The 18,361-nt window shown below is 37.9% G+C and overlaps 1 protein-coding gene across 1 annotated transcript in view; it reads left to right on the forward strand.

Annotated features, from left to right (window-relative positions):
* The window catches only part of LOC139741404 (uncharacterized), a 39,164-nt gene that overhangs the window by 11,430 nt on the left and 9,373 nt on the right, over positions 1-18,361 (forward strand). Inside the window, exons 3-6 of the mRNA XM_071651990.1 lie at positions 10,961-11,104; positions 13,507-13,614; positions 16,571-16,705; positions 18,110-18,204. Of these exons, the coding sequence (XP_071508091.1) occupies positions 10,961-11,104; positions 13,507-13,614; positions 16,571-16,705; positions 18,110-18,204 (482 nt within the window). The remainder of the gene's footprint in view (positions 1-10,960; positions 11,105-13,506; positions 13,615-16,570; positions 16,706-18,109; positions 18,205-18,361) is intronic.

Consider the following 18,361-nt stretch of genomic DNA (forward strand, 5'->3'; position numbering starts at 1 on the left):
TCACACATTTCATGCATAATAAGATAGCAATAATGTAGTCACCTGATACAGATAGTCAGTGCTACCTATCATAGTGATGACAAGTACCTGAAAGTTATGTCAAAGTGAAAGAATTTTCTTTTTTTTTTATGTTTTAACTTACATGTACAGGTGTACTGTATGTGATCCACTTCTCATGAAAATGCATGGTTCATATGTTTTTGTTTTGCTTTGTTTTGTTTTGCTTTGTGTATTTGCAAGTATGAGCTGCTCATAAAAGGGAAAGCCAGGCTATATGAGATGAGATGTACAGTAGTAAAGTCATCTGTAACATAACCTTCATTCAGTAACTGGAAATAATCATGTGGTCACATGGTTTTGATGTATACTGCCAAGAATTCTTCAGTTGTTTCCGACATCAAACCTCATTTCATACTTTCAATCGATTTCTCTATTGCCAGCAGTTTTGCATTTTCTGGAAAGACAACTATTCTTGTTGTGACTGCACAAGATACTGTATGATGTTGGCGAAATTGTTAAAAATTGCTAGATGAATTTAATGGGATATTTCACTTTTATTTCAGGAGCAGTAAATCAGTTTCCGTCGTACCATTTGAGATAAGAAAAGACATTGAGTGTTGAAACTCCTTTCCTACCTTATATCATGATTATACCCACGTATGAATTATTCATCTCAAGTGCAAGGTACAAGTGTTCATATGATCCTTACCTAAAACTCAATATCTAACATGTACAAGGTATGTATGTCTCACAATATGATGAAACAACCACCTAACTCAAGTTGCTTACATGTATTACATGTCCATGTAGAACTAATGTATTGGGGTAGTCAACATAAAAATGAGCTCAAAGTCCTGGATTTAGGTTAGGGGTACCGTTAACTTTCATGTGTTTTGATTGATGTTGTCTCTTCATTTTTTTTTCTTTCTAAAGGTAACATGTCTTGTTACATTGCTTGTTCAAATCTGTAGAAAATCTCACTGCTTTGTTCAAGCTCACACAAGGGAATGATGTCTCCTCTGTTCCAATCCAATACATTGATATTCAGTAAATTATGCACGAAAGATGCAAGTAATGGCTGTCGATTGGAAACCATGACTATAAATGAAGTCATTAGTGAAGTAGGCCCCTAGAAGAGGAAGCTCTTCACAGCTAGTAATGCACTGGTATTTCCCCCTGCATGTTAATGGTGAAAATTCCCTTGAGGGATAGACTGTCTTCTTGTATCGTCATGGGTAAGAAAGAGAAAAAAAATGTAGTCGGAGAACAAGGATGTAGGGACAGTTAGACAAGCCTGCTAACACACTTGTGTGTGTGTGTGTGTGTGTGTCTGTCTGTCTGTTTGTCTGCAGCTGCGTTCAATCTTAATGCTAAAACGTAGCACTCGGAAGGGCTCAAAATTAGTATTCCACCGATTGGAGTTTGCTTGCAATTTATCGAAAAGCTCTCCCAAGAAATTTGTCTTGCTAATGTACAATTTGCGGGGATAAAGTTGAGTTGTTTTGTAGTAATTTGAGATCAAAAGTGTGAAGTGATAAAAGTCAGTATCAGAGATTTTCATACATGGAGCACCCTTCCCATTCGTTATTGGGTTTACATGTGTGCAGATTGCTGCTAGTACATGATAATTGAGTTGTGTCCAAGCAGTAGCATCGAATGGCATGCAGAACAAGCTGAAGGCAATTAACTCTCATGCGCAGTTGGTACTGGTGTAGCCCTTTGATATAAATGTTTATATCATTATTGGATGGCTATGAATGGGATACCAGGGAATATTGCACGAGTTAGGGCTAATATTGCACGAATCGAAGATGAGTGCAATATTGACCATAACGAGTGCAATATTCCCTATTATCATCTATATAGGACGTTTTAGCAACGCATTAAAAACGCGTATTGTAGTCCGCTCAATTTTTACCGTTCAATATCAGAGCTTATTGAACGAATCACATAGACCAACGTATTAATTCCCCATAGGCTACCGTTGTTACTTGCCATTCAAAATCACACGATATTCAATTCTGTCTCGTTTATTGCGTGAGCGCTTGCTGAATGCGCAAACGCTTGCTACTAGTGCGCGTCATTTTGTTACATTTTTCACAAGCACGCAAACACCTTGCTAGTTGTTTGTTTCATACGCAGTTTTAGGGGCTTCCCCTTTACAGCGCTGGGATGGGACTGCCGAGTCAACTTCAAAGACGAGTAGAAGCCGGGTTATTTTGTGTAGTTTATGCTTGCTCTGCTTGATTGTATAGATGATAATAATTATATTGGATGGCCTTGATTCATGGAAAACCAGGGAATATTGCACTCGTTAGAGTCAATATTGCACTCATCTTCGATTCGTGCAATATTGGCCCTAACTCATGCAATATCCCCTGGTATCCCATTCATAGCCATCCAATATAATATAAGTATTCCATGAATTAATGCCATCCAATATAATTATTATCATCTACAATTAAGTAGAGCAAGCATAAACTGCACAAAATACTGGGCTTCTACTTGTCTTTGAAGTTTGATTCGGCAGTACAATCACATCCCAGCGCTGAAAAGGGGAAGCCCCTAAAACTGCGTATGAAGCAACCAGCAAGTTCTTTGCGCGCTTGTGAATTATAACAAGATGACGAGCACTAGTAGCAAGCATTAACACATTCAGCAAGTGCTCTTGCAACAGACGATATGGCATGATCTTGAACGGCAAGTAACAACGGTAGCCTATGGGGAATTAATACGTTGGCCTATGCGTTTCGTTCAATATGCTCTGATATTGAACGGTAAAAATTGAGCGGACAACAATATGCATTTTTAATGCGCCACGAAAACGTCCTCTATAGATGATTATATCATATTGGATGACTATGAATGGGATACCAGGGATTATTATCCATACAGAGGATTTTTAGAGCCCAAATACAAGTGTTATTTTGTCGACGCACCTCATAACCTCCAACCCACTTAAAAAGTTTGTTGAACTCGACCAATATTTTTTGCCGAGGCGACCAATATTTAAAATATTGGACGGCAAGAGGGGGATTCCCCAAAGTTTTTATAAACTGCACCGTGATTGGTTGAGATATATACGAGATGACCTGAAATAAGAAGTAAAAACGTCTGTGATTGGTCAATCACGAATTAACTAGAATATCGTTTCTTCTAAAATTCTGTGTTTATACAAACAAATTTCATATATCAATTAGTTGAAATTGTTTTTCACACAATTTTTCAAAATATCACTTTCATAACAGGAAGTTAAATTTAGGTTTGATGAAAACAAGTTGCATTTTTTTTTGTGTGTGCATGCAGGCGCAAGGCGACGATTGATCTGCAGCTCTGCATGCTCAGCGCTACTGCTAGATAGCCCGCGCGCGATATAATGTAGCCGGCCGCCGCAGCTGCGCTTGCATTTGCATGCGCGATATGCATATTACAGTTACTGTACATGTACGTACGTGTGTACAAGTACGTTATATACAGCACAGTAGGACTAGTTGTGGTAGTAGTAGCCTAATTCGATCTTTCACGATCTACGGTAGATGTGACGTGAATTGTTTCTCAGATCTCGGATACAAATACATCTAATTCTGGTCTAAATTAGCTAGATCTCGGTCTAACAGTAACATGACGGCTACCTTGGATACATAGAGATCACTGTTTTATCAGAGACTGAAGTGGATTAACTTGCACTGAAGAGTGTACATGTACCATACCCCATGTCAGGATCACTACACAGTAGGAACAGCACTCGGAGTCGGAGACAGAAAGGGTAGGCCTAAGTGAAAACATTCTTGCTAAAATCCTCTGTAGGATAATAATGATGATATTGAATGTCCTATTTTCGATTAATACAAGGAAATATTGGACTCGCTAAGCAAAATATTGGACTCGTCTTCGACTCGTCCAATATTTGTGCATAGCTCGTCCAATATTTCCTTGTATTAATCTCAAGGCCATCCAATATTATATAAATATTGCACGAGTTAGGGCAATATTGCACGAATCGAAGATGAGTGCAATAATGGCCCTAACGAGTGCAATATTCCCTGGTATTCCACGAATTAATGCCATCCAGTATGATTATTATCATCTACAATCAAGTAGAGCAAGCATAAAGTGCACAAAAATACCGGGCTTCTACTCGTCTTTAAACTTACTCAGTAACTCGGACCGGCAGTCACATCCCAGCGGTGAAAAGGGGAAGCCCCTAAAACTGTGTGGTGCAAGATGTTTGCGTGTGTGTGAATTGTAACAAAATGATGCACACTAGTAGCAAGCGATTGCGCACTCAGCAAGCGCTCGCGCAACAGACGAGAATATGGTGAGACCTTGAATGGCCAGTAACAACGGTAGCCTATGGGGAATTAATACGTTGGCCTATGCGTTTTGTTCAATATGCTCTGATATTTAACGGTAAAAATTGCGCTGACAACAATACGCGTTTTTAATGCATGGCTGAAACGTCCTATAGATGATATGTTGTATTGTATTACATTGTAATGTATTGTATTGCATTGTATTGTATTGTATTGTACATGTATTATATGATATATTATATTATGATTAAATATATACTGTACACTTTTTGTAGGTTTACTTGAATATAAAACATCTCATAGCAACCACGATTGGGTAAGCTCTATAACAGTACTCTGGAGTTCAGCTTTTTTAGCTAATATTTTACATAATTTTGTTGTTACCCGTTTGAAGTTGTGTTATTATGTAGGGCTCGACGCTAACGGTGGCCCGGTGGCCCGGGGCCACAAAAAATGCATGTCGGGCCACCAAAATTTCAGAAATGAAGATTTTGGTGGCCCGATCGGGCCACCAAAAAAAGTCTGATGTTTGCCTTTACTTTTGGAAATGTACAGCGGTAACAAACGGCTCTGTAAGATGCTGAAATAAATGTCAGATGTTTGCTTTTAAGTTTGGAAATGAATAATGGCAATATTTGACTCCATAATATGATACTAAAATAAATGTCCGATGTTTGCTTATATTCTTTTGGAAATGAATAACGGTAAGATTCACCTCCGTACTGTGCTAAAATTAATGTCAGATATTTGATTTTACGTTTGGAAATATGAATAAGGATAACATTCAGCTCCGGAAGATGCTGAAATAAATGTCGAATGTTTGCTTTGACATTCGGAAATCAGAAATGAGTAACGGTAACTTTCGGCTCTTTACAATGCTAAAACAAAATGTCGGATGTTTACAAATGTCTGCAAATGCTCGCACTTTTTCATTTCAAGCGTAAGTTTTGACCACCTAAATAGGCATCAACTTTTATGATAATCTATAAGCCTATAATTTGCAAAATCTTAGAACTCAGAATAACGGTAAGATTATTGAATTTTCTATTCATTTATTTTAGACAAGGGTACCTGTATCACTTCAGTAATACTTAATATTTATTTTTCTGTTTAGTAGGACCGATTTAGTTTTTTTTAATGTTTTTCTTGATTTTTTTTTTCGGGCCACCAGATTTTACTTACGGGCCACCAAAAAATAAAAATCAATGATTTTGGTGGCCCGATCGGGCTACCAAAAATAAAAGTTAGTGTGGAGCCCGGTATTATGTACAGTGTTATTTCATTCGTTTCTTGAGTATTTGTGTTCATTTTTAGCAAAAATCGACAGTTTTGCAGCCAAACGAGAACAATGTTTTCACTTTTAACAAGACCTGGTAGCATGGGATTCAAGGGTGGCCCAATTCATTTGTTGCCCACCTGGGTACATTAAAAATCCACACGTATAGCACCAATCAACATAATTATGTGCATTCAACTCGTTGGTAACACTAACAGCTGATCGACTCCAGTAAAAATTCTTTGGCTGTGTGTACATACTTATACCACCAGGGTACATCAAAAAACCACAAGTGTAGCACCAATCAACATACATATAATGTGCATTCAACTCATTGGTAACACTAACAGCTGACTCTAGTAAAAAATTCTTTGGCTGTGTGTATACTTACCACCAGGGTACATTAAAAAACCACAAGTATAGCACCAATCAACATACATAATGTGTATGTGCACTCAGCTCATTGGTAACACTATAGAACAGCCGACTCCAGTAAAAATTCTTTGGCTCTGTGAATGTATACTTACACAAAGATCAGTGATAAAGCTATCATACACAATCTATCGGGGGGGGGGGGGGGGGGGGGATTCATGTAGATATATTATCCAAGCTGGGCCAGCCTATATGTCTTTGAGATAAGAGAATATTTTTACAAACATCTTCCGGTTCCAGGAATTATTCTGTGCATTGATATGCATGTATGTACAGAAAGTATCTTCCTGAGGGGGAAATATGCGCCTAAGCTGTCATGAAAGACCACCAGCTGCTTTGGGGCAGGGTAGTCCACAAGGGGTTTCAGCAACATGCTCAAATTCTTGTGCAACATCCTCAACTCTTAAGTAACATCCTCAAAAGCCAGCAACATGCTATGCAACATCCTGAAGAATTTGCAACAATCTCAAAATAAAATGTATTCAAATATGTGAAAAACATGTGCAAAACATATAAAACGATGTCAAACTACTACCTGGTGTACTTGAATTTTTGGGTGAAAAACATGAGAGAAAACATTGAATGTAAGCAGCAAAAAAAAATAGAGGTAAGCGGCGAAATATTGCGTACTATGTGCTCGTGATGTGCGTTCTGTGCACATACAATTTCTGAGCTTGCAACATGATCCAATTTCGAGTTGTGGACCACCCTGCTGGGGTGTATTTCTCATGTGATATGACACACTTCTCATCTTCTCGTCATAGGAGATATGGGTCTGCGCAGTGCTTGAAACCCTGGAGAGGTGTAACTTTCTGGCCAGAAATACCACAGTAATTTGGGAATGAGAACAGTACCGGAACCAAGTGAAATGCTGCAGTATCTATTACTGTGGTATTTGGCAAAGAGAGTAGTGGCAGCAAATTACCAAGGTATTAAATGCCACAGTAATTCCAGTTTGAATGCACCTTGAAGTAGCCCTGGTTCAGTTAATTTTGGGGACGTTCAGTCACTTCTCAAGGCACACTCTTGAAAATTGAGACTGGATACAATCTGTGCATATGTCAGCATGTATACATATTGTATTTGTGCAATGCAAAGCTCTGGATGTCTGTGTGTGTGTTCATTTGTGTGTTGATTGAGTTACAACTAGTTAAGACTTTTTTTTTCTTTTTGATGATAAAAAAAGATGCAAAGAAAGTGTAGGGAGGGGTACTTTTCAAGGATCTAATGTTTTCCAAGTGTATGTAATGCACTTTGAGAAACAGGGTTCACATTGAAGTTAATTTCCCCTGAAACAGGCCTAGAGAACAAGACACCTTCCCACTGAATCTATTTAGGGCCTGGAGACATGGAGCCAAGACATTTAGAGGCTGACACTGGAGTCACATTTGATGAAAATATCACAAGGCTGGAAGTGTATGATGAAGGTTACTGAAGATGATTGAAATGGTGAGGTGATAGAGTGTATGATTGCCTCCTCCTCTTGCTGAAGGCAATATTCATGTGAAGCGAGGGGGGCAGGGGGAGTGGAGGAGGAGGGGAAGAGAGGGAAGGGGAGGCAAGATTCAATGAGAAAGAGAGGAGGAGGAGGAGAAAAGTATATTATAGGGGAGGAGGTAGAAATGACATTTTTTGAAAAGTTAAAGGGATGATACAGTTTTGGTTGAGATGGGGCTTCAGGCTTCCAGCTTCTTCTTTTTTTTTTGTGAGATAATATGAAACGTCTCAGGAAATATGAAAGAGCATTCAAAGCTTATTTGATGAAAAATCGGTTTTGAAATGGCTGAGATATCCAAAACAAAGTGATCCAATTAAAAGGTGCATGGAACCAACCTTTTATTTGGCTGGCTTTGTTTTACTTTGTTTTTGGATATCTCAGCCATTTCAAAACCAATTTTCATCAAATAAACTTTGAATTCCTCTCAGAATTTCATGCTTTTTAATATCTTATAAGTAGTTTTTAATGATCTCAAAAACTTCAAAGCTGAATCCCCATCTCAACCAAAACTATACCATTCCATTAAATGCATGCATCATGTACAGGGCTGTGGAATAAAGGATTGACAAAATTATAGCCCAGAGCAGACTCAAATCAAGATGAAGGGAAGAAGGAAACAGAGAATTGAAAAAAAAAAGACTTCTAGATTTATGTTAAAAATTTTTTGCTTTCTTCAAAAATAAAGGCTCAGTAGTACAGGGATGCAATGGAGTGGGGAGGCTTGCCTGACTCAGATCAATTATTTTTTAAAGGTCTCCAGGCATGAAGGTATTCATCACCTATTATGTAGTGAGGTGTAATGGGGAGATCATTATCCTCAACAATAGAGCCTTGTGAATTTGCAAGACTGAGAGATTTAGCATACATATTGAGATCGTAGCTCGTTCTTGGGTATGGAGTTTAATAGTTGTGTGTGTTTGAAAACTGACAATATAATCACAAAGATTAGTAAGTGTTTTACATGTTCCTGAACTGTGGTTTAAATTCAGCAGCTTGTCATAATTCTGGGAGAATCATGTTTTGAATGTTAAAAGCAACTATGTTCTTTTGCTTTTCACAATCCACTTGACTAGTTTGTCCAACGTCAAGTGTCAAGCACCCTTTTGTACACATTATATGGACTTTGTACAGGGAGAGGTAAATTTTTCTTGAAGTAAAAGTTTGTTGAAAACATTTTTGATAAATGTCATGATGTGAGTCATCACGATCTCTGTAGGATGTCAGAGTTCAGATGTAAAAGATACAAAAGATAATAAGATGTCATTCTCAAAGTATATTGTGCTCTGCAAAATTATGTTTGACTTAAGTGTATGTGATTATTCCAGTCGTAGTCCCTTGTGTACATGTTTGTGTGTGCATTGTCTCACAAAAACTAAAAAAAAACAAAACATAGCGTTGTGAACATTTTTTTTTTCTTTGGAGAAACTATGAATAACACATGATGAGGCAAATCAAATAGAATTGCTGACCTTTAAAATGTACACAACTGTCTATATTTGCTGATGTATCATATCTATTAATTCAAACTATGTGGAATGCACACAATATCTATGAACCAATTTCCGCTTTAGACCTGGGATGAAATAGTACTGGTATTGACTTTGTCGAATTAATGCACTGCCTGAGTTTGAGTAGTTCAGTATGCAAGTGGCATTCTGCCAAGAACATGGAAACATTTGATTGCCAATATAATGTTAAACATTGAGAGTTGCATGCATATACATTTATGTTGCTGTTGAGTTTTTATTCATTATGCAGATTTCTTTGTTATGCTTGATATACAACTATATTATCATCTACATTAGATGTTTTAGCAGCTCATTAAAAGTGGGTATTGTTGTCCGCTCAAATTTTACCGTTCAATATGAGAGCGTATTGAATGAAATGTAGCGGTCAGTGTATTAATTCTCCATACAGCTGTAGGCTTCCTGTATGACTGGCCGTTCAATGATACACCATATTTTGTATTATTATCCATACAGAGGTTTTTTAGAGCCCAAATACAAGTGTTATTTTGTCGACGAACATCATAACCTCCTACCCACTTAGAAAGTTTGTTGAACTCGACCAATATTTTTTTGCCGAGGCGACCAATATTTAAAATATTGGACGGCAAGAGGGGGATTCCCCACAGTTTTTTATAAACTGCACCGTGATTGGCTGAGATATATACGAGATGACCTGAAATATGAAGTAAAAACGTCTGTGATCGGTCAATCACGAATTAACTAAAACATCATTTTTTTTCTAAAATTCTGTGTTTATACAAACAAATTTCATATATCAATTAGTTGAAATTGTTTTGCATACAATCTTTCAAAATATCACTTTCATACCTGGAAATTAAATTTAGGTTTGATGAAAACAAAGGCGACGACTGATCAGCTCAGCGCTACTGCTAGATAGCCCGCGCGCGATATACAAATACATGTAGCCGGCCACCGCCGCTTGCATTTGCATGCATGTTACTTAGTACGTTATGTGTATACTAAGTACAGTAGGCCATAGGACTACAGTACAGTGTACGAGTAATTCGATCTTTCACGATCTACGGAAGATGTGGCGTGAATTGTGTCTCAGATCTCGGATACAAGAACATCTAATTCTGGTGTAAATTAGCTAGATCTCGGCCTAACAGTAACATGACTGCTACCATGGATACATAGATCACTGTTTTATCAGGGAATGAAGTAGATTAACTAACACTGAGGAGTGTACCATACCCCATGTCAGGATCAAGTACAGTAGCTAAGTAGGAGACCATACAGCACTCTGAAACAGAAAGGGTAAGTGAAAATATTCTTTGCTAAAATCCTCTGTAGGATAATAATGATAATATTAGATGTCCTATTTTCGATTAATACAAGGAAATATAGGACTCGCTAAGCAAAATATTGGACTCGTCTTCGACTCGTCCAATATTTGTGCATAGCTCGTCCAATATTTCCTTGTATTAATCTCAAGGCCATCCAATATTATATAATTGTCTGTTGCGAGAGTGCTTGCTGAGTGCACGAACGCTTACTACAAGTGCGCGATATCTTGTTACAATTCACTAGCACGCAAACATCTTGCTAGTGCTACTGTAGTTGCTTCATACACAGTTTGCGTAGGTAGGGGCTACTCCTTTTTTCGGTGCTGAGTCAGCTTCAAAGACGAGTAGAAGTACAAGTATAGTACTTTTGTGCAGTTTATGCTTTCTCTACATAATGATTATACTGTAGATTATATTTTAGATGACAATATTTCATGGAATACCATAGAATATTGCACTCGTTAGGGCCAAGATTCCCTGGTATCCCATTCATAGCCATCCGATGTAATTTAGATATTAAACTTCAGTTACTGGTGGCTTATACTTCAACACTCTTGAGGTCAAGAACCAGAGATGGTCACTCAGTACACACTAACCAAATACTTCCTCCTGTGCTTGACCGACAGGTTCCTGTGGAGACCCAGTGTCTGGTCAGCGGTCAGCTTATGGGCATGGTCAACTTCCTCAAGATCCTATGTGGAAGTGAACCCAAGGTCTACAAACTGCGGAAGATGAAGGTCACCACGAAGCATGAGGGTGTTTTCACTCTGGTAGGACAGGATGTCATTAAAAAAAACAAAAACATAATGGGGTCAGGTCGAGGAAAAATAGTACTCCCCGTCAGAAAATACAAAAAACAAACAAAAACTTTGCTATCATATGGAAAAGACTGAAGTCCTCATCAGAGCACTTATGTTTTTGTATTCAAATATTTTCCTGCAAAAAAAGAAAAAACATGTTGTTTGTAGAGAGTTGGTACTGACTGGTACAGGCTGTGCTGTTATGGCCATGAGGTAGCATAGTCATGCATTTTGCCTTTTAAGCTGTGCAATTTCACCTTGAAATTTCTCCTTGTGCACAGAGATTTTACTCTACATTGTGCATTTATGCTGCCTAATAGTAACTTTATTTCAGCATTTAATATGAGAAGTCATGTAGTTTGCTTCAAAGATTATCAGTATTCAGCAGTATTGATTTTGTTTGTATAATGCCACGCATTCAGGAAAACACAAAATGATCACTCAGGATATTTTCAGGCATTGCTTTGCCATGCCAAATGTTGCCATGCCAATTGTGTGGAGAATCAGAATACTGAACCATTTGTTGTTATCAGCAAGAAAACTCACATAAGATTGGCAATTAATGTGGTTTGTTCCATATGAATTTATAAAGCGTCTTATTTCTTTAGATCAAAGAAAGATAGTCCCTGCTGTGTGTCATCAAGTGCATATAATATATGTGTCAACCAGTGATGCAAATACAAGTGCAGCAATTTTAAATCAGCAATTTAAAGGGACTGTACAGTACTGATTGAGGTGAGGATTCAGGTTTATAACATTTTGGTGAGATAATGAGAAACCTGTTATGAAATATGAAAGATAATGTGATTTCAAGAAGGATTCAATGTTTCTGATGAAAATTGGCCTTGAAGTGGCTGAGATGTCCTGAAAAAGCAATCCTAATAAAATTGAATGGCCACGACTTTTATTAGGATCTCTTTGTTTTACCTTGTTTTTAGATATCTCAGTCATTTCAAAACTGATTTCATCAAATAAAATTTTGATTCCCCTTAGAATTGTATGCTCCTTAACATTTCATAGAGTGGTTTCTAAATATCTCGAAAAACGTTACGAGCTGAATCCTCACCTCAACCAGTACAGTGTAGTCCCTTTAACATGAGGTAATTTGTGTGCAAAGTGTGTGAAAATTTCAGCATATTGCATTTAGATATTGAAAAATATAATGATTTGCTACAGAAATCATGCCTCACACCACAAATATGAAACAATAGCCTATCAACCTACCTATGTATCTTCCATGATAGCCATTGAACCTCATTATCCATCAACTTTAGATATTAAAATCTTCAAGTGATTGACAAGTGAACACATGTCTAATTCTTCTGTGAGACCAACAATTCAGCCATGCTTTGCATCATAATGTATTATTCATCAAATTTGTAAGTTCTGTTGACAATAATGAACAGAAAAGAGTCACGTAAAATTTGGAGATGACTGGAAATGTAAGATGACAGGTCATCTCAATAGATAGTTTAAGACAGTGACTGTGGGAACATGAATTGAATTGAACAGATTTTATTAAAAATCATGTCTGGCAGCCAAAGGCTGAATTGCACATGTTTTACAATCATAGTTATAAAAAGAGACAGATTATTTTGGTGCTCTGTACAAACAATGATATAACGACATGATATAAAAAAAGAACAAATATTACAGTGGTCACATGTGGTAAATCACAAGAAGTGATCAATCTATGAGGGTACCAGCCCAATCAATTCTGAAATTGCTTTTACAAAAAAGAAAAAAAAGACGATAAAAAATATCCTGTCAACATGACAACACTGCTCAACACTGAATAAAAAAAAATCATTACTATTACATCTGATAATGAAATCAGTGAGGGTACCAGCCCATCAATACTCAGATTACTTTTTCAAAAAGAAAAAGGACATGTGAGAAGGCTGAGATGAATAAAGACTCTGGGATGTTGTTTTTGTTTAATGTTTGTGTGTCCTTCTTAAACTCTAAAAATACGATTCCTTTCATAAGTTGGTATATTGTAGATGTAGGTAATTCAGATTTTTCCTTGGAATGATAGAACCAGAAACTTCATGATGATGGAGGGAGAATACATATACTAAAGATTTCCAGTGAATTCACTTGGTGGACAAAAAAAAAGAAGTTCTAACCATTACCCTTAATACAAAAGAGGAGCAAATTCTTGGGTGGCATGGGGTTTCTTTTTCATTTCTTTTTCAAAAACTCTGAGGCCTATTAGTGTATGATTTCGTATATATTGTTGAGAGACATTGTTCTTCAGCCATGCAAAATTTGTGATGTTTGCCAAAGGGATAGACTACGTGACCACCCAGCATATATGACCTTTATATCACAATCTTTCTATCACAATCTCTCCCTCTCTCTCCCTCTAGGCACTGGCTCATGACTGGAGGACACCTGATACCATAGCAACAGAGAGGATGGAGAGTCTCTACAGGATTTTCGCCCTCTATCATGGATCTCTGTCCAGGCTATTGGAGGTAAAATATATATCATGAAATAATTATTGCTCATATGTCTCTCTTCTCTTTAGAGAGAAAATTTGTCCATGTATTGTATGTGTTTGACAACATGTCAAGTGATTCCCATACATTGTGAATTAAAACCAAACCCATGAGACCATATGAAATGGCGCTTTCAGACACACCGAGTTATTGTATATACCGGTATATATTCATACGACGTATGGATATACGACATTTCGATGTGAGAGCATTCAGACACAGCACCCCGTTATACGATAATAGTATCGGAGCATGCAGACCTAGCACACAAGCAATATTTCTTGAATAGACGTGATTCTCTTTACATGTGCAGTACATGTACGTAATTTACACAGGCTTTGCGCATAGTGTTTATACTCTGCCTTAGATTCATCTGGTAGTTCGCTCGTTGGCGTCAGATCATTATTACGTCACAATCAATCTGTCAACTGCCCGTTATAAGTCCGCACCACAGATATGTGAGCTCGGAGTGCGCTGTGAATAAGCCCCGGCCGCCTACTCATACGATGTATGGATATGAGAGCATTCCAACATATACGTCGTATTGATATAGGATAATGATTTGAAACAATGCTCAAGCCATCGTTTTGATATACGTTTCAATATAAGAGCATTCAGACACATAAAAACGTGCTATATCCATACATCGTAAATCCATATGAAAACTCTCTAGTCTGAAAGGGGGGGGGGGGGGTAAAATGAGCAAAACTTTGACCTATGAAATTTGCAGATACTCTGTAATTGATTATTAGAATGTGATTTGTCTTTGTAACATTTTGAACAAATAAGTTATGAAGATATTTATTAATACTGATCCTTGTGTAGCGAAAAGAAGCTGCTGAAAACTGCTTATCCAATAGTGGCGAGCCAATGGAGTATTAAAATTGGAGTCAATAGGGGCCTGAGCTTTCGATCGTAGTAGAATCTTCGTCAGTGGCAAAATGACAAACAGGCAGGGAAAGCAATCACATATAAGGACTACACACAGCACATACTGATCCTTCTCTAATATCCGTTATATGGCAGTGGATATTTCAGAGACTCTCTTACATCTTGACATGCGTGCTGTGTGTATGTCTCATATGAATAGATGCATGAAATACATATATTTACCCACGCCGATGAAAATCGGCAGGGGGTTATTACCCACGCCGATGAAAATCGGCAGGGGGTTATGTAAAGGGTTCCGTATGTTTGTTTGTTTGTTTGTTTGTTTGTTTGTTTTTTTGTTTTTTTTTTTGTTTGTTTGTTTGTTTGTTTGTTTGTTTGTATGTTTGTTTGTTTGTTTGTTTGTTTGTTTGTTTGTTTGTGTACAAGATAACAAGAGAACGGGTAAACGGATTTGCACGAAATGTTCAGGGAATGTTTGGATAATGACAGGAAAGAATCGATTAGATTTTGGTGATAATCGGTTGACCCTTGCAAATTCTGTGTGACCTTGAAGTTTTGACCCCATGGTATAGTGACCATTCCGAAAATTTCCCGTTTCTCACTTTGCGATTTTCCGCTACCATACGAAGACATAAACTCCCCAACGATCCGACTTCGCTGCTCAAATGTTCGTAAGAATTCCGAAATTTACGTTTAGGCCTATTTGAGGGACTATGTCCTTCTAGATTTATGAAAGTTCGTTCTCCGTCATCACAAACTGGCCCGTATTTTGATGATTTTTCAAATCAACATTGATTGTTTTTTTCGTTGGAGGAGCATTTTGCTCGGTCACAGTCACACTGCACGATATGCGCGCTCAATGTCAATGCGTGTGCAAGGCCGCTGAAAATGCATCGCGCTCTACACTGTTGGTGCAAAATTGCACCGGGGACGTTGCGGCGCTCGTTGGTGGCCAAATACTGGTGCAGTAGACATTTGCATTCAACCCTTGCATTGAATAATTCCCGTAGACACTAATCATAGGGGTAATTGCCTAGGGGGTACGTAAATTTTGTTTTTCTTTTTTGCTTTTGTGGATACCATCAAAGATCGTACACTCATACGACCTTTGATATTTGATGATTTTTCAAATTAACATTGATTGTTTTTTTCGTTGGAGGAGCATTTTGCTCGGTCGCAGTCACACTGCACGATATGCGTGCTCAATGTCAATGCGTGTGCAAGGCCGCTGAAAATGCATCGCGCTCTACACTGTTGGTGCAAAATTGCACCGGGGACGTTGCGGCGCTCGTTGGTGGCCGAATACTGGTGCAGTAGACATTTGCATTCAACCCTTGCATTGAATAATTCCCGTAGACACTAATCATAGGGGTAATTGCCTAGGGGGTACGTAAATTTTGTTTTTCTTTTTTGCTTTTGTGGATACCATCAAAGATCGTACACTCATACGACCTTTGATATCATCACACTCTCGGCTTGCTATAATCAAAATATCCCGCAAGAAAACGGCGTATTTCTCGATTTTTAGCGCTTTTTCCGCGACCCGTCGCGTAGACAATACTCTTAAAACTGGACTTAATTCGCGCGCGCTTGGAAAAGTTCCGATTCTGCACTTTTGACGGTGGAATTTGGGATTTTCGATGGATTTTTGGAGGAGACTTAAGGACTTTCCTGTACGTGAATGAGTGTTAATACCGTATGTGTAATTATGTGATTTGCGTGTGATGTGACTGTAGAACCAAAGATCGTACACTTCAGTGTACGATCTTTGGTAGAACTCACTGGCTGGTGATAAAGCACACTGGCAATTAAGTGGCCGAATTCTGGTAGATGACCGAATGCACATTATGTTTACCCCGACTTTGTACTTAGGCGTGGGTCTGCCGCCTTTGACGGCCCCTCTCTAGTTCTCATTTGTATTCATGCAAGAAATATATGCACAAATATGTGCTGAAATGAGGGTAGCAGAGGTAGAGATCATAACTTATTTCATGTTTTCAATGTTGCAACCCGTTATTGTTCCTTGCCTGTTCTTATGCAGCATTGCAATGGAGACAGGGCAAGGTTCTCCTCTCAGATGTCATCCATCTGGAATTGCTACCTTCCGTATGTCCGTTGCTACAGTAACGACCTGAAAGCCATCTTCCATGCAGTACCAACAGTTGACATACCAAAGGTACAGTGACTATGATACAACAGGGCTTGACACTAACGGTGGCCCGGTGGCCCGGGGCCACCAAAAATGAAAGTCGGGCCACCAAACTTCAAAAAAGGGCAAATTTGGTGGCCCGCCTCGGGCCACCAAAATATTTTGAAAAGTATGTCAATAAATTCATGACTTTTTGCGCCGGAAATTAGCAGTTAAATTTGATCAAAGGATGGATGAAAAGGACTGAATGAATGCCTGAGAGTGAGTGTTGCAAGTTTGTTGAAGTTTATTTATGAGTAGATATGTCCAACTTTTGATTCTTACTATCATAAATCTTAAATATTTGACTCATTAAAAAAAAGGACTTTTAATGTTTTTTATTGTTGTTTTTTCGGGACACCAAATTTTTCTCTCGGGCCACCAAAAATTTGAAATTTAGGATTTTGGTGGCCCCATCGGGCCACCAAACAAAAAAGTTAGTGTCGAGCCATGGATACAACATAGACACCTGTATTGTAATGTGTTATGTGTATGACATTATTTCAGACAATCGGTCATACAGTAGCAAAGATGAAGTGAAAACCTGATAGAATTTTTAGTAACAGAGCAAAAAGGCAAACAAAAGCCTTCATCTTCAAGAAACTGTAAACATTTTGTTCTCAATGGAGGGATTGTTTATGAACAATTCCAAATGCAAAAACTTTTGATTATCCTAACTCAAAATGAGTCAAAGCATTTTTGAAACAGTTGATGCAATAATAAAAGTTTAGTATTATTTCAGCTAATTGATGTAACAGGCATAGCTGATGTATTTCTTATTATCTTACTCTCACTCTCTTAAGAGCACTTTTAAGGACTTTCTACATGGACATGATGTACACAATACAAACAGTTTTCACTGTTGATAATTCTAATATCACATTGTTCTTAGATTTTATCATTCAAAACACCCAAGTGCTGCGAAACATGTTGCTGTCTTGAAGTGAATACAATGCATTCCCTTTATGAGACCTCGGGACCTGCAGTTTTCTTTTGTTATATCAAAATTAAATATTGCCAAACAGTAAATTGTATTAAGATATTATATAGATGATAATTTTGGGACATGAAGCTTTACTGAATTTTGTTAAAATGGGAGTGCACTGTACCACAATTTAAGTACTGTAATGCAAAAAAACACAAAAATTTGCTGCATGAAATTTTTTGCAAATTGGAGCCGATGGCCTGTTTCGCGGCGTGAAATTTTTGCGAATTGCCACTAGGATTCAGTGCATGTAGTGTAGACAAGAACTTCCTTGTGTATTTTATTTTTTGCGAATCTTGGCCCTCGTGAAATTTAAGAAATTGAAATGCACGCATTTCTGGTTTTACAGTAGATTGATGAAAGGATAAAACTTGACTTCTTTTGTTGACTGCTTTCCACCCATCCAGAGTCATGGCTTCATCTTTCTCAAGTGTTCACATCTCCTCCAGTGGCTGAAGCGGAAACCGTGGTTACTGGCCGGCTGTCTCTTCTACAAGGGCAAGTAAGTTCAGGGGTTCAAACTCTCACTCTTCTCACTCTTAAGCTGGGTCCTGACAAGCACTTTGCTTTCAGTTGTGTTATCTTTGACATTTTATAGGGTTACGCTCTTAACAGAGTTTGTGACATGGAAGAATGACAAATTACAAATCACAAATCTA

This window comes from Diadema antillarum, unplaced genomic scaffold (assembly GCF_040938485.1).
Source record: "Diadema antillarum isolate AM-2024a unplaced genomic scaffold, OU_Dant_1.0 seq00000927_RagTag, whole genome shotgun sequence".
NCBI lineage: Eukaryota > Metazoa > Echinodermata > Echinoidea > Diadematoida > Diadematidae > Diadema > Diadema antillarum.